Genomic DNA, 23,780 nt, shown 5'->3' with positions numbered 1-23,780 from the left:
AAATTAATAAATAATATTTATCCTGCTGCTGAAATCCTAAGGAAAAGGTTCAATTTTGAAGTTAATCTGTGTGTTTTTTGTATGACAGAACATGAAACAATTGAACACCTTTTTTTCTCTTGTTCAGTCACAATGGGGTTTTGGAAGGATGTTTATCAATGGTTAAATATTGGGATCAATAACTCTTTGTTTAACATATTTCAAATGATGATATATATGGATGGTATGTCAAAAAAGTTATCTAAAATGGTGAACATTATTTTCATTATGGGAAAGTATCATATACACAAAAATAAGTGGAATAACAGCAAGCCCAACATAAACTGTTTTAAGAACGAAATTAAAAATTATATAGCATCTCTAAAGGTGTTATCGGAAGGAAACCAGTCCATAAACGAGTTATATGAAACAATGTCAGTCTCTTGCTCTTTGATTTTACAGTCCTATGTTAATAAACACGCTTGAAGCATTTATGTTGTTTTGTCAGCCCCTGTAATAATTTTTTATTTAATTTTTTATTTTTATTTGTATTTTTATTTTTTCTTACTTGATATGATGTGAGTTTGTACTGTTTTAAATGCAAGCACATGTTTATTTATTTTTTTCCTCAAACGAGTTCTTGATGTAAATTTAAGTTCAAGTTTATTTGACATATTGTAAATGTTGAAAAATTTAATAAAAAAAAAAAAAAAAGAAGTTCTGCTACAAAATGGCAGCTCGCGGCCGACTTCAACTTCCGGTCGACTTCCTTGCCGCCTGCTTTCTCAGCGCGAGCTTCTCTCTGCATCTGCGAGCGAGCGCAGACCCCAGCTGCACATCAGTAAAAAAAAAAAAAAAATATATATATATATATAAAGAAAAAAATAATTACGATTTTCCAATCAATAGAAAATTTTACAAAACTGCCTGGAAGAGGAAGTGTGTCTATATCATCCTAAAGCACGGTGAGAAGGAAAGTTTGTGTGGCCAAAGACTCTCCAAGGGTCACAGCTGTAGAATTGCAGAAAATAGTTGAGTCTCGGGTTCAGAAAACCTAAAACAATGGTCAAACAGAACCTACATCACCATACGTTGTTTGGGAGGGTTTCAAGAAAAGTTCTCCTAGCTCATCCAAAAATAAACTAAAGCATATTCAGTTATCAGACATGACTGGAACTTCAAATGGGACTGGCTTCTATGGTGAGATGAAACTAAAAAATGAACTGTTCAGCAGCAAACACTCAAGATGGGTTTGGTGAACACAGGGATAAAAAGTACCCCATGTGTACAATGAAATATACTGCTGTATTTTTTATGTTGTGGGCCTATATTTCTGCTGGAGGTACTGGACATCTTGTTTAGATAAATGGCATCATGGTTTCTATCAAATACCAACAGATAAAAAAATCAGTGTAAAAAAACAAAGTGATTGACGCTGTTAGAAATCTTACAATGGGCCTTGTTTGGATCTTCCAACCATACAATAATTCAAACACAAACCTCAAAAACAACACAGAAATGTGAGCACAAATCTCTGAGCACAAAACCAAGCTTCTGCTACGGCGATTCAAGTCCTTGACCTGAACCCTATAGGAGTGAACTGAATAGAAGAAGCACCAACATGGAACTGGGAATCTAAAGGGTCTGGAGAGATTCTGGAGGAAGGAATTGTCTCTGATCTCTTGTCAGGTGTTCTCTAACCTCATCAAGCATTATAGGAGAAAATGTAGACCTGTTAAACTGTCAAATTAAGGTTTCAAAAAGTATTGAATTAAATTGTGCTGTTAATTGTGGCCAATGTGTATTAGAGAAAAACATTTATTTCATAATGATACATATACACACACACACACACACACACACACAAATATACTGTATTATAATTTTTTAATGCCTTAAAGAAATATTAAGAAAAAAACATGTTTCAGTCAATTTTTTTAATAGCATTTGATTTCATATTTCAAATTGCAATAAGGTTTTTACATTGATAACTGCATACAAAAATATTTTGGATATTTAAGATTTTTATAAAGATCAAGAAAAGTACTCCTGTCCGTTTTCAACCTTACAAAAAACCCTATAAACATGCTTTACAGCAATATTTTATTGGCGCAAACTATTATAAAGGCAGCAGACCCAAACATCCCACATGTGACCAAATATATTACAAGGCTTTATTCTGTTCCATAGTTTCCATGATGACTTCACTGGTGTGTCTTTAAACTCGTGTCAGGAAGTTCAGGTTGAGGCTGCTGGGGATCTGGATGGTCTCGAGGGCCACAGGTGAAGGGTTGAAAGGGAAAGTGACTGGGAAAATGATCTTTGCATCCATCAGTAACTGAGAAGACTCCTTACGGTCCTTTAATAAAGTCTTGAGAGGATGGAGGAGTGTTTTACTATGTATATCGAACAATATCAGACTTCAAATTTAAAAACATTGAGAAATGACTCACCTGTACAGACTTTATGAATGATATAGACACTCTCTCCTCAAACTCATTCACTGGTGTGTACAAGCGGAGGATTTTCACAATCTGTCACAAACAGACACAGAACATCAGAACTGAACAAGGTTTTATCAGAGTCTCCATTCAGATTGCACACACACACACCTGTTCAGTGGTAAGAGCCGTACACATGGTACAGATGGCCTCTGCGTCGTCCTGGCTCTTCTTTTTGATCTGCAGAAGCTGAGCTGCCTGAATCAGAGGCTCCAGAGACTCACGTGCTCCACTGCCCTGAAGATCTTTATCCAGCAGCCACTCCTCCAGCTGACATACATTATACCTTATATAAAGGGGAAAAAACAATAATAAATAGTTAAAATATAAATACATGCACATACTCTCCTTCTCTCTCTATATATATTTATATATACATTTCCACTCTCTCTCACACACATACATTCGCCTTCACATACATATATTCTTGCTTTCACACACTTACATTCTCCTTTCACATACATACATTTCTACTCTCTCTCACACACATACATTATCCTTACACATACATAGATATCTACCTTTTTTGGTATCCATTACTTCCTGTTTAAGCAGGAAGTCACTCTCAGACCAGGAAATGCATGTGCAAGACCTGATCAGCTCTTCCTCACAATTTTACAGTTATGCTATTCAGTCATCCTTTTTTCTTTTCAAGTACATATTTTAAAGTTTTTAACTTGAACATATCATTATCTAACCTACGTGTTTTACAGATCTGTGTAGGTACAAGTGTTAAGACACTGATTTTGATCGTATTTACAGGGCTTAACACTAAAGAACTTTTCTACTCGTCCGGTTCGGCCAGTGGTTGAATTTTTTTTACTTACCCTGGCAAAATTTTCACAGGACTTGTCACAATCAATCAATCAATAAGACTTATTGTTTTCATTGTTGACTGTAACATTGTATTGTAATAAATAATAACCATTTTGCATAAATAGGTACAATAGTGAAATAAACCATGCTTTTTCAGGTAGGCCTAACTATTCCAGTTAAGGATGCACTGATCAGGATTTTATTTATTTTAAAATCAAATGAACCGATTCCCATTCTCGTTGCCAGTTTATTTAGTTCTTATTCTTTTTTCTTTTCTTTTTTTTTTTTTACAATACATGTATTAAATGTTTATTTTGCTCTGTTACTGGCCAAACTAACCTTGAGCAAACAAACAAAAAATATATGCAACATGAAGCAAGTGCACAAAACAAAAACAACAGACGGGCTGAATTAATATTTTATTATTACTATTTATTATTATTCGTTTTATTTCCTTAATTCTATGTGTGTCTGCACTATGTTTGTACTTTCTGTACTGGAAGCTCCATTCGAAATTTCTTCTGTGCGTAAACACTTGGCAATAAAGCTTTTTCTGATTCTGATGAAAATGCTAATTCAATCTTTGACAGCAGGTGACGGTTATAGAATACTAGTCTAGCACTGAGTTATTGCTGCACGCAGAGCTGCATTTGAAAAAAAAAAATAAGTTAATAAAATTCTAAAAATAAATAAACCGCAATTAGTCTTGAGTTATTTAAATAATATAAAGATATCGCTGTCCCTAACTTGCAACATCCCACTTAATTCACTTCCTAAATTAAAAAAAAAAAAAAAAAAAACTTGAACGCTTACAATACGTCTATCTGGCAACACGACTGAGGCTGAGCTCGCATCATCAATCACAACTCGCTCAAAGGACAAGGCCATGTAACCTTTTCACGATTACAATATTTATTTAATTTTTTTTTTAAAACCCAGATAGCTTGCAGAAATACTTCTGCAGCTACCTCATCTGCCTCAGCCATGCTGATCAAGACCTGCCCGGTGAGCCTGATCGCGCCCATAGACAGTTAAAGGAATGGACACAGCGACCCCATTGGATTCAACAGAGAAAAATGAAGTCGATAAGAAGCAAGCACTTCCTGGGGGTCAGGCATACTGCACAGACTCAAACTGAGCTTGATGACGTAAATGTCACGTGAGCAACCTGTAAGTCTTCTAACCGCTGTGCCAAGAGAAATCTGAATCACCCACCGAATATTCCAGAGAAGGAGAGCATGAAAAGGAGCACATTTTGGTAAGTATTCTGATTAATTATCTCCCTTGACTTTATGCCTCCAAGTCCCCCCGATAGCCTCATAGACAGTAAAAGATTGTCTGCGAGCTTCTCCTCCTGTCCATATGGTAATTTATCTACTGTGCGACAGAGAGTCACTGGTTATTACGCAATCGTTAGCCTATTTTTTACAAAAACTGCTTCTACGGGACCATTACGTAAGATACAAGGTAATGGAGCCTTTTATACATTTTTGTGTTTCTTTAGAAATATTTATTTGACAAATGGAGTCTTTAAATGCCTCAGTTGTAAAGTTATTCTCTGTCAAAGTGACGCCAAAATGAATGGGAGTCAATGGAATGCTAACAGCAGGTGGGGGTCCATTAGCCAATGGCAGCGCCCAGGTGTGCTTCAAAAAATTATGAAACCCTGCCCCCCTGATCGCGCCTAACCTGACTTCCGTTTCAACTAAAAGCCTTCTGTTTCCACTATATTCTCTCTCGCACATACATACATACTCTCTCTCTTACATACATTCTATATGTATGTGTGTATATAGATGTATGTGAAAGGAGAATGTATGTGTATGTGAGAGCAGAAATATGGAAGCATATGGGTAGCAATATTCAATTTGGAATGTAATATGCAAAATGGCAATGCATTTCTGTATTTACGTTTTCCAATACATTTGTGCAACATTTGGTGCAAAATAAAAATGAAAAATTACATATTTTTAATTTGCCATTTCACACACTAGTTTTAATATGCAAAATGAATACTAATTTAAATGCTTTATAAGTTGCAAAATTTAAATGAAAATGTATTACAGAAATGATTAGATATGTATAACATGTTCAAGCAAACACTGTGGCAAAATTATCATTCAATTGCTATTTTTCTTAATTGCATTAACACTCACAGTCAAGACACTTATGATTGCATTTTCATTCAATGTCCCGAAATGAATGTAGCAAAATTAAATGTGCACATTGAAAATGCATTCCGAGCCGATCACCTGTCCGCCCCCTCCCGCCATGTCAATCACTGCGTGAAAAAGGCGGGGCTTGCAGAAGGTCAAGAGACTCAAGAAGAGGATTCAAGTGAGAGAACATGGACAAGACAGTTGGTCCATGTACGTTTTGATCATTTCAGTTTATGGCTTCAATATTTCATTCGCACTTGTGGCCGGAGCTGAAATGCTGCTTTCATCTGATTGGTCGAATCAGACCTTCAGCTCGGTCTTTTCATTCTTTCAGACAGAATAAGAGTCAGTGCGAGTGCGGCACTGTAATGTCTGAAACCACCGCTCAGTGTTAATTAGCATAATATTTGAATCAGATGTAGCTGGGCACATAATTCGTGCTGCTGCGACCTGCAAAGAGACCCCGTTAAATTATTTCTATGTTATAGTATTGTGTGAATATAGTATTGCCTCCTATGTCACCTACAGTAGCAGCGCGCCAGATTCTGGTGGCACGATTCTGGTGTGTAAAGACACAGAAAACATGAAGCAGCCTTCACGCAACTGACACGCAGCAGATACGCCACGCTCACGCCATGCAACCAGTGTGTCACCAGCCTTATAATCAGCTGCACGAAAATGTACCTATGTTCCGCACACAAAATATTGCATTCGGTCATTCGGTACACACGTGCACCGTACCGAAAGCCCTGTACCCTGTATATATATAAATATATGCATGTGTGTGTGTGTGTGTGTGTGTGTGTGTGTATATATATATATATATATATTAGTGGTGGGCCGTTATCGGCGTTAATGTGCTATAAAAAAAATATCGCCGTTAATCTATTCTCAAAGTTGGGTTGGGAGCTGGGTCTATACTAAGCAAGCTATGATGACTTTCACCTTGATAATTTATATAACCGACTGGCTGAGGCCAGCCTAAAAAGATGCTCAGGACAGTTGACGGGCCACTGCTGCGCATCGTCATGAAAGCTTATCTTTTTAACAAGTTTTTAAGCCTTACCGCTTGTCGATTTAAACATTAAAGGATCCAAACACAAGACGCGGTGCGCACGAGAGAGAGAGAGAGAGGCGCGTATCACGGACAGCGACACTGAGGAGAACTTCGCAGAAGAGAGCTCGGTTCAAAGTCCCTCTTGCACCTGAAAGAACAAATACAAATCCCAGTTTGAAAAAACAAAACAATGTGAAAGAGCCTAATTCAGTACTCGGGGTGTTCTGTTGTTCAGAGCTCACGCAGAGAAAGGTGTCTCAAAACACTTGAACATCGAATTTGCTTATTTTTGCTCTTGTGCCGACAAATACATACATAATATGTCAAAATATCCACCTTGGGAATTACGCTTGAGGAAAAAAATGGGATGTGTTTTATATTGGATCTTCTCTTAAAGTGACCGTGCCTAATTTAGCTACTGGCTGCTGTCATGTTAATCCAAGAAAATGAAAGAAAATCACTCACTGCTCTTGACTGAATTCCTTTAAATAGTTTTTGGTTTGACTGTTAAAACTACAGACACCAGATATAATTTTTGATATATATAGCAAAACAGAAATGTTGAAGGTGTCTGAATAAATGTAAGTTTGATTGTATATTTCATTTTTACATTGAAGACTACGAAGCAGTGCTATTTTACATTTAATTATTTGGTTTCTGTACCTTGACACCTACAAACTTGAAAAAAAACTTAAACATTGGTGTGAAACAGGCGTAAGGTTGTTTGCACCTTGTGCAATGTGGAATTAGTTTACAGTTCTTTCAAGCGCTTTGCGATACATTTTGTAAACAGGAGATGAGCCCCTTTTCTAATGCACCACCTAGCTTGATAAACCCCTTCTCAAAGACTTACTGTTTGTCAATTTTATTTGGGTAATTCACATATTCTGTATGCCTTCGTCAGAATTTGAATGGGCCATTTTAATTCTAGATTAATCTAGATTAATTTCAAGATCACAGTGAGATTAATCTAGATTAAAAAAAAATTAATCTATGCCCACCCCTAATAAAAAAAATATATAAATATATAAAAATATAATATAATATAATATAATATAATATATATATATATATATATATATATATATATATATATATATATATATATATATATATATATATATATATATATATAGCCAGAAAAAAAATATAACCAGTGGTTAAATGGTTCTTAATACCATAATATAATGCTTGACTGACTGATTAAGAAGTGTGTGTGTGTAAAATAGTATATCAGTCTGGCGAGTAAACTGAAAAGTTTACTAGCCAATGGCGATTATATTGCCAAGGTATGCGTAGAAGGTTGGAGGTAAAGAAACTTTTTTCAACCCTGTCTATCCATAGGTCTTTTGGCCTCTAGTGCCAAGTCACCTTTATTTAGAGGTGCATCTCAAATTAGAATGTCGTGGAAAAGTTAAATTGTCAAATTGTGAATCTCGTGTATTTAAATAAATTCAATGCACACAGTAGTCTTTGGTTCTTTTAATTGTGATGATTTTGGCTTACATTTAACAAAAACCCACCAATTCACATCTCAAGCAATTAGAATACTTCATAACATCACCAATAATAAAAAAAATATTATAGTGAATTGTTGGCCTTCTGGAAAGTATGTTCATTTATTGTGCATGTACTCAAAACTTGGTAGGGGCTCCTTTTGCTTTAATTACTGCCTCAGTTCAGCGTGGCATGAAGGTGATAAGTTTGTGGCACTGCTGAGGTGGTCTGGAAGCCCAGGTTTCTTTTCACAGTGGCGTTCATCTCATCTGCATTGTTTGGTCTCTCGTTTCTCATCTTCCTCTTGACAATAACCCATAGATTCTCTGGGGTTCAGGTCTGGTGAGTTTGCTGGCCAGCAAGCATACCAATGCCATGGTAATTTAACCAACTTTTGGCAGTGTGGGTAGATGCCAAATCCTGCTGGAAAATGAAATCAGCATCTTCAAAAAGCTGCTCAGAAGAAGGAAGCATGAAGTGCTCCAAAATTTCTTGGTAAATGGTTAGCAGTGACTTTGGTTTTCAAAAAGCAGATGACATTGCACCCCAAATCATCACAGACTGTGGAAACACTGGACTTCAAACAACTTGGGCTATGAGCTTCTCCACCCTTCCTCCAGACTCTAGGACCTTGGTTTCCAAATGAAATACAAAACTTGCTCTCATCTGTAAAGAGGACTTTGGACAACTGGGCAACAGTACAGTTCTTCTGCTCCTTAGCCAAGGTAAGACAGCTCTGATGTTGTCTGTGGTTCAGGAGTGGCTTAACAAGAGGAATGTGACAACTGTATCCAAATTTCCTTAACACATCTGTGTGTGGTGGCTCTTGACACCTTGACCCCATCATCAGCCCATTCCTTGTGATGTCCACTCAAATTATTGAATCCAGTTTGCTTGACAATCCTCATAAGGCTGTGGTTCTCTCTATAGGTTATGCATGTTTTTTTTCCCACTCAACTTTCTTTTAACATGCTTGGATACAGCACTCTGTAACCAGCCAGCTTATTGGCAATGAATGTTTGTGGCTTGCCCTCCCTGTGAATGATTGTCTTCCGGACAACTGTCAGATTACCATGATCAGCATGACAGCCCAGTGAATCAAACAGAGACCATTTTGACAGCTCAGGAAACCTTTGCATGTGTTTTCAGTTAATAAGCTGATTGGCATTTCACCATATTCTAATTTGTTGAGTTGTGAATTGGTGGGTCTTTGTTAAATGTGAACCAAAATCATCACAATTAAAAGAACCAAATACTTAAACTACTTCAGTCTGTGTGCACTGAATTTAATACACGAGTTTCACAATTTTAGTTGAATTACTGAAATAAAGGAACTTTTCCTTGCCATTTTAATTTATTGAGACATACTTGTATATAGTGCTTTTAACAATACAGGTTGTCAAAGCACTTTACAGTATTAAATAGGGAAAATGTGTCAATAATGCAAAATTACAATAGTAAACATTACATTTTCAGTTAAAGGCAGTTCATCATTGAATTCAGTGATGTCATCATCCAGCTCAGTTCAGTTTAAACAGTATCTGTGCAGTAGTGGTCAGTACCTGATCTGCAGGCCTTTACTCCAGGAGCACATGTCCTTGCGGAGCAGCAAGTTGTTGAGTGTGACGGAGCAGATGACATAGAACTGCTGTTTGATGACCTGTCGGACCACCTCGGTGTCATTGCCGTGCTGAAGCAGCGTGTAATAAAACACATCCAGCTGCTTCAGAATGGACTCCAGCGAGTGAGAGCCCTCTTCATTGAAACTAGGTGTGCGCTTCCTCATTCCTGTGGGCTTCACACCCATCACACCCTGAATGGTCTCCTGCTCCAACATGGCTGGAGCTGCCATGAGGAAAAGAGGGAATGATCAAGCAGACAGCATAAAATAAATATTGAAATCTTTATGATCAGAGTATTCAGAGTTACCAATCTTGGGGTGTAAAATGTTTTCTATAACCCTGATGAGCTGCTGGTAGATCTGAATGGCCAGATCACTCAGAACCTGCCGGTACTCCGACAGGTCAAAGTTAGTCAGACAGTGTTCATTCTGCCGAGGAGTGTTGTGCTTTGCGTATGCCTACAAGAGGTCAGGATGAAATAAAATATTAGGTCAGCATTCATATAGAAAAAAAAAATATATATATACATTTAATAAACGCTACAGCCATTTGGTTGCTGACTTTTTGGAGTGTAATGATGCCTACAATGCAGTCTATGTAGACAGAACGCTAGGGTTTTGAAACGCAGCAAACAACCTACCTCCTCTCCACTGTACTGCCTCAGGCAGTGTAAGAAGCGACAAGTGTTTGCCAACCAGAAGGAAATGGTTTCAAAATCTCCTCGTTTCTGTACAGATTACAAAAAAATCCAGAGCATGTTTCGTCAGATGTTTAAATCAAAATAATCTGGACAAAATTTTGCATTTAAAAGTGGTTGAGTTTCATCTCAATGGATTTGTATTCCAACATTTTGTGACAGAGACAGAGTCTTTCACCTTCAGTACAATCTTGATGGTGTTGATGGAGGAGTTCAGCAGGGTGGAGACCCGCTGGTCATCGTTGGCGTAGTCGGCGTGTCGCAGACACATGAAGAGAATGTAAGCAGGCAGACCGGTCACCAAATTCAACGCCACACCTCGGGGTTTGAGCTCTGTGGAAAAAATGCGCTCAAAATTCACTCTTTTCAATGGAATATATTGCTTTAGGCAAAAACTTATGTCCATTTGTTTCACTTTGTTCCAAAGAAAGCATCTACACTCATTAGTGTTTAGTTTCTCTACTGATATTCTACATGTTTATGATGTTCAGATCACCTGTGATGAGTATCTTGAACAGTTTGCTCTCGTCTTCTCTCCTGTACTCCAGCATGCCCTGGAAATCCCTCTCTTTGCGGACGATACTGACCGTGTGTCCGCTCTCGCCAACCATGTTCTCTGGAGAGGACTGCTCGATATCAACACCTGCTGCCACCGCCAACATATTCATATTTTATCATCACGGGATGCCACTCATAATACATGTGACAATTCAACTATAAAAATAATTGAAAGCATTTAAATCATAAAACGTTTTTACAGTTTTTTAGACAACGAACATGAATTCAGTGTCCAAACTTGACTGATAGTATTAATATTTTGTATTAAATTATTCAAAATGAGAAATCATTACCCTCAGCCTCCCCAAACTTTTCCATGTAAGTTTTCAGGTGTTTCTTTAGTTTGCGGATCATTTTGTCCTGTTTCCCCATCTGCTCCAGGAGATCCTATAATTTACAGAAATCACTGTAATGCAGAATAATATCTACTGTCATATATTACCATGTACTGGATATCTGATGATGTATGTGCACCATATTTTGTTGTGTGAGGCGACTGATCTCGTGCTGCAGGCTTGCTTGTATTCGAGCGTCGTGTGGAAGCTCCAAGCTGTTCGACAGCATCTGCTGCTTCTGATCTAGCTCCGCCCTTAACTGCTGAAGCTCCGCCCTCAAACCCTCCACCACCTCCCCGTGGGTCTGTCCCTGAGTTTGCATCTGTGACACTAGAATCCTGCAAAGAGACATTCAAATGTTAATTATTTTTGTATTCTTGGTATACTATTAGTTTTTCTTAAAATTTTGAAAAAAAACATTATTTGACAGTTTTTACTATTTTTTTTTTATTAGTCCACGTAGATTTCTTTAGTTTTAGATTGTAAAGTAATAGGAAAAACTTTGCCTCAGCAGCTAGCATGCGATTTTACTTAATGGGTCCAATTGGCCCCTTTGTTTACCAACATAAAAAGACACGTCCAATTAAAAAAGTTGGTGTTTTGAATGGCATGTGAAAGTTAGTGTAGAAAGAGTGTCTTAGCATATTAGTTTATTTTATTTCACCTGTTAGTTTCCTTCAGGCTCTCATAAGCTATCCAGAGTTCTCCATCCTCATTGAGCTCATGAAGACCCAGCGTGGGAGATCTGTGAGAGAAAGAGTCATGAGTGACTTCCATTATAAAGAAACATGCATGTTACAGCTTGAACATGGGACTGAGGACTGTAAATACAAATGTATGACATGTATAAAAGCTGACATACCTGCTTGAGTCTCCTGATTCTCCTTCGGTTCCTGTTTCCTGAAAAGAAAAGAAAAATTATTGAACTGATTATTTGTGTGTCTGCATTATATTTTATTAATTTTCATTACTTCAATTCATCACATTCTTTTTAAGATTTTCACATATGGAATGTCAAATGGCTGCACAAAAAGTTTGCACACCACCTTATGTTTAAATCCCTCGTGGTTGACCAGTTGAGATTGCAGGATGAGAACTTCCTCCTTTCTCATTTCAAGCTCTTCTGTGGTGGAGTTGAGCTGTTCGAGGAGCACTTTATATGTTTGACCTCCAGGGGACGCCAATTTTGACCCTGACCACTTACTGAGGGACTGACGGAGCTCCTGCAGATCTTTCTTGAGCTTCTTATTGTCGGACTCCAGTTCCTGACGCTGAGAGCACAAAACACACACACTTCTTTGAATGCATGAAAGACAAACCAAAAATTTTATTTAATGAGTAAAAGTGTGTTTTTGGTACCTTCAGAGCTTCATAGTCTCTCTCTGCCCCTAACACTCTCTGACAATCTTCCAGTTCCTGGAAACACAGAGAAAGAACATGTATGACTTTAAGAACATGATAACAACCGAGCAGTTTTGGTTCTTACTTTAGTTTGTTCCAGTTCCAGCTGCTCTTCTTTGCTGTCCATCTCACTCTGCAGGTCCATCTTCTCCTTCTCCAGCTCAGCAACTCTCCTCTGAAGTTTCAGCAGCAGAGACACATCAGCTGCCATCTGCCCTGCATCCTAGATGCAGCAAACACAAACCATCATACCCTATCATAACAGAAAATCTAGAAATTCAGAAATCAAACTGCTTTTGGAAACGTACCTCTCTTTCCAGCGAGCTGACCTCTGACCCTGTGAGCACAGAGCTGTGGATGCTCTCTGATTGGCTGCTGCTGTAGCCAGAGTCGGCTCTGTTATGATCATGTTTGGAAAGCTCCTTGTTCGAAAGATTGGTAACACAAAAGTTAACAATAGTAAAAATTGCGAAAAATCCCACTGTATTATGAAATTGATATGAAAAATATTTTTCTTATTACGGCCGCCTCTTTTTCTGATCTCAGATCAGCATAGCGCTCCTCCAGCTTCAGGTGCTCAGTCAGAAGGTTCTGGTAACGGAAGCGCTCCTCATTCAGCTGTGCTTGCAGGTGCTCTGGAGTCTCCTGATGGGTCACCTCGGAGTTCTCTGTTTAAGACGATAAAGATGACTTTCTTGGTTTGGTTTTGTACATTGTTTATCATTATAAGAAAATCTTGGCAGATAAACAGATTCAGCAGTCAAGTAACTACCAGTCTGATGAATGGCAATGCTTACGGGTAACTTCCTTTTGACATTTTTGCCCAAGCACTCACCAACTACAACAGTAGTACTAGTTAAAAGGTCGGAGATTTCCTGAGCCAAGCCAAAACCAGATGAACCCACCTTTTATCTGCTGCTCCTGTTCCTGGATCAGTCTGTTCATCTCATCCTTCTCACTCTTCAGCAGTGTGTTCTTCTCATTCAGCTCAGCAACCATCTGCAGATCGCAATTAAGTTCGGTGAGATTTTCTAATGTTTTGGAAGGAAGTCGCTTATGTCCGCCAAAGCTACATTTATTATAGCAAAAATACAATAAAAACATTAACACTTGGAAATATTATAAAAAAATTAAATAACTGCTTTCTATTTTAATATATGTAAAGAATTGAATATTTTAATATATAAAATGCAAATCCTACGATGCCAATACTGAATTTTGTGCAGCTTAATTATGTTGTGGAAATCAATACAGTTTTTGCAGGATTCTTCAAAAGAATAGCATTTATTTAAAAGAAAACAAATACTTTTACTGTCACTTTTGATCAACTTGTTTCCAAATGTGTCCTTGCTCAATAAAATTTCGATTTTAAAATTTTAATTTTTGTCATTTTATATGTAGGATAGATAGATATGTTTGATAAATAAAGATAAATAAAATTCTAAATACATAGAAAAGTATATAAATCCTTTTAAGAAAATAAATGAATATTACCTCTTTGCTCTTCTCCAGCTCCCGACGGACCAATTCCAGCTCCTCCTGTAATGATGTCACCAGGTCTCCACGGTGACGGGACTCCACTTCCACCTCTTGAAGAGTTTTGAGCTGCATGTGCAACTTCTCCATCTCAGTGGCACTGTGGCTCTCCAGTTGCCGTGTTTGTTCAGAAAGCTCTCGGTTCTCTTTATGCTAAAGACACATACAAACACACTGTAAATCAAACACAGATTCCTCATTAGATATCAAGAAAGATCTAGATAAAATAGATGAAGGACACCTGCTCATCCAGTTTCCTCTGCAGCTGCATGATCTTGTTCTCCATGCCGACATTGAGCTTCTTGTAGTGCTCGACTGATCGGGCTTCAATCTTGAGTTTCTTGAGCTCTCGACGGGCCAGCATCCTGCGCGCACAACACTGCAGATACACCACAGCACGCTTGATGCGACGAAAACGCCAGCGGGCCAGGAAGCCACGCACCCAGCGCTGGATCAGTAAAGCCTTGCGCTCACACACCAACTGTGCAAGAAAACATCACAACAGTTGCTTTCATCTCCAATCCAACATTAAAGCGTTTGCAACCCATAATGTAACATCGAAATGAATGAGAATTAGCATCTGTTTCTGTACTAAGAGATAGCTGTTACTCATTCCTGAAATCCTCATTCTTATTTCTTCTAGCATGTTTTTAAATGTGTGATTACAAGCCTAGATCTTTGTCTGCGTACCCGCTTGTACTCCAGTCTGGCAGTATAGCCGCGCAGTAACCTCTGAATGAGAACCGCTGCTGTTCTCTGTCGCAGGAACTGTCGTCGGGCTGCCCACATGCGTGTGTACTTCTGAAAGATCACTGCGGCCCGCGTCCTTCTCAGTGTCTTGCACAAGCTAAACAAGGTTAGATAATATACCGTTAGTTTAATTTACAAACAGTAATTCACTAATACTACATTTACACTTGACTCATTTCACAAAGTAAATCGTGAGTGTGAAGCACCATCGAGCCTGGTGTCCTCTCGTGTACTTCTGCAAGGTAATGGTCGCCTGGCGAAAACGAAGGTATTTCTTCCGGGCGAGCCAGCAACGGATGGTTTTTTGGATGTTGATGCAGGCTGCACGGAGTTTGTCGGCCCTCAGCTTTTCCAGGTAAGCCACCTGTCCAGCCCGGAAAAAGATCTTTGTTTTTCCAAACTGGTATTTGTCTTTATTCTGCAGAAGGGGAACAAAGTAACATTAGACAGTTTAAAAACATCTCAGACCTAGCAAAGCTGGTTTGTGTGTGTGTTTGCGTGAACATGCTGGTTTAGAGGGCTTTGGGGGACTTTTTGGCTGGGAGATCGACTTAAACCAGCGTAGACCATTTTAAACCAACCAAGGTAGTTTTTTTTTTTGCAGGATATATGCATTTTGTATAGAGAAAGAACAAAAAGTCCTGCTAATGTTTACAAAGAGAAGTGTGATACCTGCACAAGACGTTCTAGAACACTCTGGCAGGTCAACTTCCTGTCTGAGAGGAATTCTTTCTGCCTCATTAGAACACGATAACGACTGAAGAACTCTTGATAAGTCCACCTGACCGGAGCGAGGTAAAGATTTATTAAAACACAAACAGATTCCAAATCAGCTGGGTTAACAGAACTACATTTTGTAAAGTAGTTTTAAACTCGAATGGAATATGTTTAATAAGGGTTTTAATTGATAAACAAAATATTAGATTATTATAACTTTTGATTTGTGCTTTTGAGTTTATCACATCTGATTGGTTCTCGTCAAATGCATCAGATTCCAAGCATTAGGGAGACTAGTAAGACATGTCATTGTGAATTATCACCTGGAAGGGAAGCCTGCAGATGAGATACGAATAGTTTCAAGGACTCCACACGCTCTGAGCTGCTGAACAGCTCGATGGGGGTCCAACCTGGAGCCGGAAAGAGAAGAAACTATAGTGACCGAGATTACATAATGGTGCATTATCTCTGAACTCAGCTTACTGACATGAAGGGGGCTTTAACGTCATTTGGCTTGATGCAGCGCACATAGTGAGGGGTGGTGGCGTTCAGCGTGTCCATGAGCAGGTGCAGAGAGTTCCGGAACTTAAAACAGGAGGAACACAAGCATGAGACAAATGACGTTGTGATTTTCTTGGAAGAGGTTTATGGTGATTAATATCCTTTTCAATTGAGCACAATAGCAACCGCCTACTTTTCCCACATTTTTCAGCAGCCTTGGTTGTGGAATCATTTATCAAATTCATGTTTTCCATTATTTATACCAGAATAGTATATGAAAATTAGAGGGAAAATGCAAAGGTAGACCGTGTAAGTAACATCTTTTATGACAATGAACTACCATGAACAAGTTTGAGTTTACATAATATATGCGTGTATATGGTGTATATTATGTATGTATACATAAATACAAAAATGTATACATTTAAGAATTTTTTGTTTATATATTAAATATTTATTTATATTATAAAACACACACTTATAAATATATAAATACAGTATATATTTTTGAAATATTTGCATGTGAGTGTCTTTATATACACATACTAAATATACACCATACACATTCATATATAAATGTAAATAAAAACTTTTATTTTGGATGCGATTGATCATGATTTATCCTTTGACAGCACTAATTATTTATATTCAACAGAACAGCATTTAGCTGAAATCAAACTTTTGTAATAATGCAAAATGTCATTTAATTTAATGCATCCTTTCTAAAAAAAAAAGAAGCTTTCTGTAGCCCAAGTTCAGATTGAAGCAAATTAAAAAGACAATGAAAAACAGAGATGGATCTCGGCTTTGTTGGTCAGCTCTAACCTGCAGTCCAACCGATTTCTTGTGCTCCCTAAAAGACTGAGTTGACCGCCCAACCTTTGCAAGACCATATGGTGCTGTGGAGCTCGGAGCTGCAGGTGTTTCCTCATCCTGGAAGAGCTCAACCAGCAAGGCAAACTGAGAAAACAAGAGTCTTCGTTAAAGAAATATGAATGCTACTTGTGACTATTACACTCTAGTCTAGACTCAGTGGCTCTCAACTGATTTAAAACAGTTTTTTCCTGCTCTCCATAACCTGTTTTGGAGTTGCAACCCATCAATTGAGAACCACTTTTCTAGGAACCCCAAAGATGTTAATGAACCGAACAGGTGGCGATCCTCATCTCAAGACATGTTGTATCATAACTCTATTTTAAAGTCACTTATAGGAAACAGAGAAATGCTAGTGAGCTATGCTGAGGTGAACACACCTTACTAGCCTTCAGCACATTAATTTGTTCTTCATTGACCGTGTCTTTATTTTTCTCCAGAAATCCATCACACTGGTATTCAACCTAAAACGGAAATAGAAAGAGATACAATGACATTGACTCTTAGTAACTTCCTGTATGACCACATAAGTGCATATTTCTCTTCATGTACCTTGTCTGCAAAGTGCAGAATGATGAAGGCTTTGTTAGACATGCGTGGCTTCTCAAAGTGAGAGCTTTTCTTTAGGTGTGTATTGTACAGCTTTTGGGCCCATGAATCATCTGAGCCTTTTGGCATCTGGAAGCATCAAATCAATAAATCTGAGAAGTTCATCACAAAAATATGCTATTTATATTTATTTATGTATATATGGTTCAACAATGTGTACAGTGCATTCTTCATCTAAAAGATCTAGCAAGCCCATCTTGGCCTCGATCAGGTTGATGCACGGCTGGTTGTCGTAGAAATCGATGAGCGTCCATGGAATCTGCTCCTTCATGTATTCCTCCTGCTCCAGTTTGAACACGTGCTGGAGGGGAAAAGCTTTCTGTAAGTCGTGATGTGCTTGGACTTGACTGATCATTTCGTGAACGCTGGAACAGCTGACAAATGTTTGAAAAAGCTGACCATGTTAAACTGCTGCTGGAGCTTCTCGTTGGCGTAATTGATGCAGAACTGCTCGAAGCTGTTCACCTCGAATGTCTCAAACCTGGGCACAGTGGTTCACCTAATTTTCCTACAACTGCATTTTAAACATCAATGAAGCATGAAGATGAAATAATAGCACCTCACCCACCCATAGATGTCTAGGACACCGATGCATGAGTCCGGTTTGGAGGAGGTGCTCAGGGCCTTGTTGACCTGACTGACGATCCAAGAGAAGAGCTTGGCATAAATGTGCTTGGCAAGAGCGTCACGGCCGTTTATGGCCTCCAGGCGGGTAACAGGCTTGTTTAGGGTTTCTGTGGCAGTCTTGAGTTTTTTATGGCACAACCAGTGAGCCATGGACTCGTACGACACCTCAGTGAGGTCACAAAACACTGCCAGGTGACCGCCTTCATCCTGGACACGATGAAAACAACAACGTGTGAATTCAGTGTACGAAAATGCAAAATGTGTATTATTCTTGCGTTCTCAATGCAACCTACAGAGATGGCACAACTAGATGATCCTCTCTCTTTAACTTCTACATTCCCCAGATGAAGAATGGCTGATAGGATTTGGAATAAACCCATTTGGTGCACCTCAGTTATTCCTGGAATCAGCAGATAACGGCACGTTTGTGGCTGAATGACTAAACTAAGAGTATGTGAAGAAGCATTCATTTATAACATGAAGAATCTAATTATCTTTTTAGATAAAAGAGCTTTATGTTCTATAAAAACACAGTTTCACTTTGTCCATGTTTATACATCAACTATAAGCTACTGGATACTCAGAAACCTGGCCAGTCTAATCATAGAAAGATAATGAGAATAATAATTGAAAAAATTAAAAATAAAAATGTAAAAAATTAAACAACAAAAAATAATAAAAAACACTACAATTAAATAAATAAAAAAAAATGTAGAAAGAAAAGAAAAAACAAATTATTATTTTAAAATAATAAGATAAAAAAAAACACACACAAAATTTTTTTAACCTTTTATCATTCTGATAATAAGAAAGATATATAGGATCCCAGTGTACAAAACAATATATGGGGGAACACAGGGAAAGGTAAGCAATTCATACCTAGCAGAGAAAAGGCTTTCCTTGTGGCCTCCATCTCCTTCAGGTCGTTCACTCCCTCGATGATGGGACTTCTGCCTTGGTTAGTGTAGGGAAAGTCATCAGTGCTACCTTAAAAGAGAAAAACTGGTTACTGAAGAAAAGGAGTCCACTCAACAGATTTTCTTTATGACAAAATATCACCTGTCGGTTGACTTAAAACCTACAATAACATCCATAATTCATTATAGATGTGAACGGTTTACTTGACTGCTAACTGTAAACACAATGCAGAGTAGGCATCATACCTAATTTTAGAGGTTCAAATTCCGGTAAATGTGCACAGGCACAGAGCTGATAGAAGATGTGATAGTTTCTCTCCTCACTCGCCTAAAACAGGAAAGTCAAGTGACATTGCCACATAAATACACCAGAATTGACATTTAATATTAATACTATTATGTTTTATATTACCGTATTTTCCGGACTATAAGTCGCACTTTTTTTTATAGTTTGGCTGGTCCTGCGACTTAAAGTCAGGTGCAACTTATTTATCAAAATTAATTTGACATGAACCGAGAGAAATGAACCAATAGAAAACATTACCATCTCCAGCCGTGAGATGGCGCTCTATGCTGCTCAGTGCTCCTCTAGACTGAAGACGTAGAGCGCCCTCTCGCGGCTGGAGACGGTAATGTTTTCTCTTGGTGCTTGGTTCTAAATAAATGCGACTTATAGTCCAGTGCGATATGTGTTATATGTGGGGTTTTTTTCCTAGTCATGACATATTTTTGGACTGATGCGACTTATACTCACTTATAGTCCGAAAAATACGGTACTGAAATCAATGTTGACTCTTTCAAATGATCTAAACAAGTATGATCTAGAAACGAATAAGCAGAAGATTAACCTGAAACACCACTCTAGACTTTTCTAGAAGATACGTCCTCATGTTGGCTCCAATGATGTGGTGTTTCCGGTCAAATCCAATCTCAATGTACTTCCCAAAGCGGCTGCTGTTGTCGTTTCTCGTGGTCTTAGCGTTTCCAATAGCCTACACGCATATGAAAACCAAAGTATGAGGAGATTCTTGGAAAAAATCTCCATTTGTTTGGCACTTAGGGAGTTTCACAGGTTAAAGTTAGTTAGCTACCTCCATGATGGGGTTGGACGCCAGCACTTTCTCCTCCACTCGGGCCTCAGCAGAGGAACCGCTGACCGTGGCGAAGTAACGCATGGCGTATTTAGCAGAAACGGTCTTCCCAGCACCAGATTCTCCACTCACAATGATGGACTGATTTTTCTCGTCTCTTACAGGAGGAAAGGGAGATATAGCATTGTAATTGCCATAAACTGTGAACTCATTCTTAGATACACTCTATACTCTGAATCTCTAGTCTATTGCAATAAGGTATGTGCTCATACCTGGCCATCTGTTTATAGGCCTCCTCCGAAACGGCAAAGATATGAGGGTCCATATCACCCATGTTCTGCCCACTGTAAGCATTGATGATGTCTGATCCATAGATTGGAAGACTTTCATATGGATTGATGGCAACCAGGATGATCCCTGTTTTTATTTTAAAACTGATTAGATTTGTTTTAAACTTCTGGAGTTCTGGGTCCAATTACAGTCTGAATTACAATGCATTTAACATTTTTTTTTTTACTTTGCATACTGTATGTAAAACAGCCTAATCTAAGAATAGTTGTCCATAACTCAAAGTCTAATGGGCTGAAGTACAGATGACAAGCCCATATTTTTGGGTTCATATTCTCTAGTAATATCTGCAGCACATGAGAGCTCCAAAGTGTACAGTTCAATGCTCAGAAATGAATAAAATAAAGTTGTTAGTTAAATAAAATGGTAAAATTGAATTAATTAAAAATAACACTTTAAATTTTGAAATACAAGACAATATATTGACAATGAACAGACTAGCCACAGACACAATGCTTTCATATTGTCATCGAAATTAATTGGAAAGTCAAAACTATGATTTTAATATTTCTAATAAGCAATGTCATGATCATCTGAGGTGTTGGTTTTGATTACCGCAGTAGGTGTAGATGAGCTTGGAGTCTGTGAATCGGACCCGGAGGTTGTGCAGGACGGCCGGTTCATGGAGGTAACTGAGAGCCGTGAGGTCGTTCTCACCCACCAGGATGTCCGGGTTACGAAGGGGAGGCAGAACAACACTCTTCGGGTCCAACTTGTACTCAAAATCCTGCCAAAAGATACTAAAGTTCAGCAGAAGCTACTATGAAGAATTAAAAAAGCTCTTAAAGTGAATCTACTGCCTTGTCCTATAAACTTCCACAGAATGTGCATTTATTTGTTTCCTTTCCTGTAGTGAACTCTACTGTCTACATGCTGTTGATAACCTTTTATTAAACCCAGACTATTCCTTTAACATAAAACATGTTAGTTTATCTCGTGCACACATGACTTATAAACACTAGTTTTGCTGTGGATTTAACATGCAAAAAGGTTTTTTTTTTTTATCACTGACACACTTACAGACAGAAGACACCTCAAAAAAAAAAAAAGCTAAACTACAGAGACTCTGCTTTGGCCTAGGGACTTCACTCCAGTTTAATGCTACACCAGTTTTCACCAGTTAAAAAAAAAGTAGTGGGAACAGTAATATGCTGGAATTGGAATTCCACACTCATTATTTCTTCCACCAGTCTGACTCAAGCAGCCTTCGATAGCTTTAGACCATCTGATCTGGTCCAATTTCTCATGTTTTCCTTCCATATCCATGTTGGATGGGTAAACTTTTAACCTGTTACAAAGCCGGGTGTAAGTGGACAACTGTTTGATATCTCACCGTCTCATCCTCCAGCTGTAGATGTAGGACAGTGTCTCCAAGCCTGTAGTCTTTGTTCAGCTCTGCTGATCTCCACACCTCTGTGGTGTCTGGGATCCAGACTCGAGCAAACTGCAGGTGGCCAACATTAAGTTAATTTGAAGAACAAGATTTATTAAATGCAATTGCAAACAGAAAAAAATGTATATATTAATCTAATTTATAAAATAAATAGCTTTTTTTTTTTTAATCAAACATGTCATTGTTTTATCAATGCGTTCATATTTAAAGCAAAAATAAATAAATTAAAAATACATGTCTAATTTCTAAAAATGTCTAATTTTAAATATTAATTCTGCAACTTAGATTAATATATTTTGTATTTTATTTTAATTTTTTATCAGATTAATATTATTACATTTTTTGCTTTTCTTTCAACTTTAATCAAGCATTTGATTGATTTATGAATGCATCCAGAGTTAAAACTAGGTTTAATAAAACGGTGTAATTTACCTTAAATTAGTGGTGCAACTTTTTTTTCTATTGCCTCCAATTTTATCACCTGACAGTTTTATCAAATTAAATAATTAAATGTAAGAATCGAACAATAATTTAAGTGTTCAGTGTTAATTTGTTTAAATACAGCAAACAGATGTAGGATTGTAGTGTCTGGATGGTACAATGTTGCACATGCATCTACTGCTCAGGTGTGAAAGTAGCGGGGTTTAAACTCTCATACCTTCGAGTACAGCTCCAGCGCTGCCATTGGGCTCTGTCTGAAACCCCGCTACTCCAGAAACATCGCAACTCTCTTCGTCTGTTGCGACTTAGAAAACAGACATTGAGAAACGCCAAACTTCTGCAATCTCTTGGCTGGTGGTGTGGGAGTGTGATAGCCGCCGGTGAAATCCATTGAGTCGCACAGTTAAATAACTAATAGCTGTTTTCCATTGAACACGATGTATTCTTCCGCCAGGGGGCGCTTGGTGGCTCAAAACCCCGACTCCTCCATTGAGCCGCATTTAAATCTCTGGGTGATTTCTGTCTCACTGGAAACATGTGCACACAAAATAGTTTAATCGTTTTACTCAATTACGTATTAAGACAAACATCTGGCATACAAATTAAAACTCGGACAACTATGTCTTATAAATCGATTAAAAAGTAAAAACAATCAGCTAGTAATAACAGCGGTATATGATTGGTCGGTCCTGACCACCGGTGAGAAAAGTTACAGGTACAACTTTGACAACGGAATACAATTATAGAAATAAAGTGTTGAATTCTGCAGAATAAAGACAGGAGTAAATTTCGAAAGCCATTGAAAATTCAACTGATAAAATATTTAATAATTCTTTATTATAAAGTTAAATATTATTTATATTTATCTTCCGGGGTACCATAAGGTGAACTAAATATATAGTAATTATTTATATATCGCCTCTCTGCTGCTGATATTATAGTTGCCAGAAAGCAAAAAAGAAAAAGGCTGCTGATGAAAGACGTGGAAACAGTGCCGCTTTGTGGAAATTTAGAGTTACTGCGCTCTGCTTAGTTGTTTGTTTCCCAACAACAAATGTATTTGTTTATACCCGTATTCTCTGCCGCTGCTGAATGGACCGGTTTTTTTTTTTTTTGGTTCAACTATATTTCAGTCAACTGAAAATGAACTTATAAAAATGAATGGCATGGAAAAAACTTCATACATTATGTATGTCAAATGTGAATTGGTCATTTGTATAACTGTCATCTCTACTGCCAGGAGCTGTTTGTTCATCCTCTTGGCTTTGATAATATTATAGTATCTTAAAAAATTATTAAAATCCACCACAGCAACGAATGAGCTGGAAAGAGTGAGTTACTGCACTCCACCCAGA

The 23,780-nt window shown here is 37.9% G+C and overlaps 1 protein-coding gene across 2 annotated transcripts; it reads right to left on the bottom strand.

Annotated features, from left to right (window-relative positions):
• Positions 1–1,997: 1,997 nt before the first annotated feature.
• Positions 1,998–23,251, bottom strand: LOC113066519 (unconventional myosin-Va-like). 2 transcript variants are annotated; one of them, XM_026238393.1, is made up of 40 exons: positions 22,643–23,251; positions 21,925–22,035; positions 21,147–21,318; positions 20,516–20,660; positions 20,244–20,400; positions 20,001–20,144; positions 19,399–19,480; positions 19,115–19,222; positions 18,529–18,635; positions 18,177–18,442; positions 18,008–18,089; positions 17,769–17,909; positions 17,552–17,677; positions 17,380–17,463; positions 16,952–17,086; positions 16,113–16,210; positions 15,949–16,035; positions 15,581–15,689; positions 15,115–15,326; positions 14,849–15,005; positions 14,400–14,639; positions 14,117–14,311; positions 13,528–13,621; positions 13,145–13,290; positions 12,931–13,044; positions 12,708–12,845; positions 12,581–12,637; positions 12,268–12,492; positions 12,084–12,121; positions 11,886–11,966; positions 11,361–11,559; positions 11,180–11,273; positions 10,825–10,974; positions 10,507–10,661; positions 10,272–10,358; positions 9,939–10,089; positions 9,572–9,854; positions 2,592–2,766; positions 2,433–2,513; positions 1,998–2,350 (listed from the first exon to the last, which is right to left on the bottom strand). In XM_026238393.1, exons 1-40 carry the CDS (start codon positions 22,667–22,669, stop codon positions 2,198–2,200), a joined length of 5,406 nt encoding a protein of 1,801 aa, XP_026094178.1. In that variant the 5' UTR covers positions 22,670–23,251; the 3' UTR covers positions 1,998–2,197. The 2 variants fall into 2 exon arrangements, with proteins under 2 accessions (XP_026094178.1, XP_026094180.1); XM_026238395.1 differs by having other exon boundaries at positions 10,825–10,971.
• Positions 23,252–23,780: the final 529 nt, after the last annotated feature.

The sequence above is a fragment of the Carassius auratus genome, chromosome 50 (genome assembly GCF_003368295.1).
Source record: "Carassius auratus strain Wakin chromosome 50, ASM336829v1, whole genome shotgun sequence".
NCBI lineage: Eukaryota > Metazoa > Chordata > Actinopteri > Cypriniformes > Cyprinidae > Carassius > Carassius auratus.
The sequence above is the reverse complement of the archived record's forward strand: the minus strand, read 5'-3'. Positions and strand labels throughout refer to the sequence as shown.

Coding starts and splice junctions, on each gene's coding strand:
- LOC113066519 (XM_026238393.1), bottom strand. CDS start 22,669: ATGGCAGCGCTGGAGCTGTACTCGAAG. Junction 14,312..14,399: donor AGAGGAAACTGGATGAGCAG/GTGTCCTTCATC, acceptor ATGTGTCTTTAG/CATAAAGAGAACCGAGAGCT. Junction 13,045..13,144: donor GATCAGAAAAAGAGGCGGCC/GTAATAAGAAAA, acceptor CTTTCGAACAAG/GAGCTTTCCAAACATGATCA.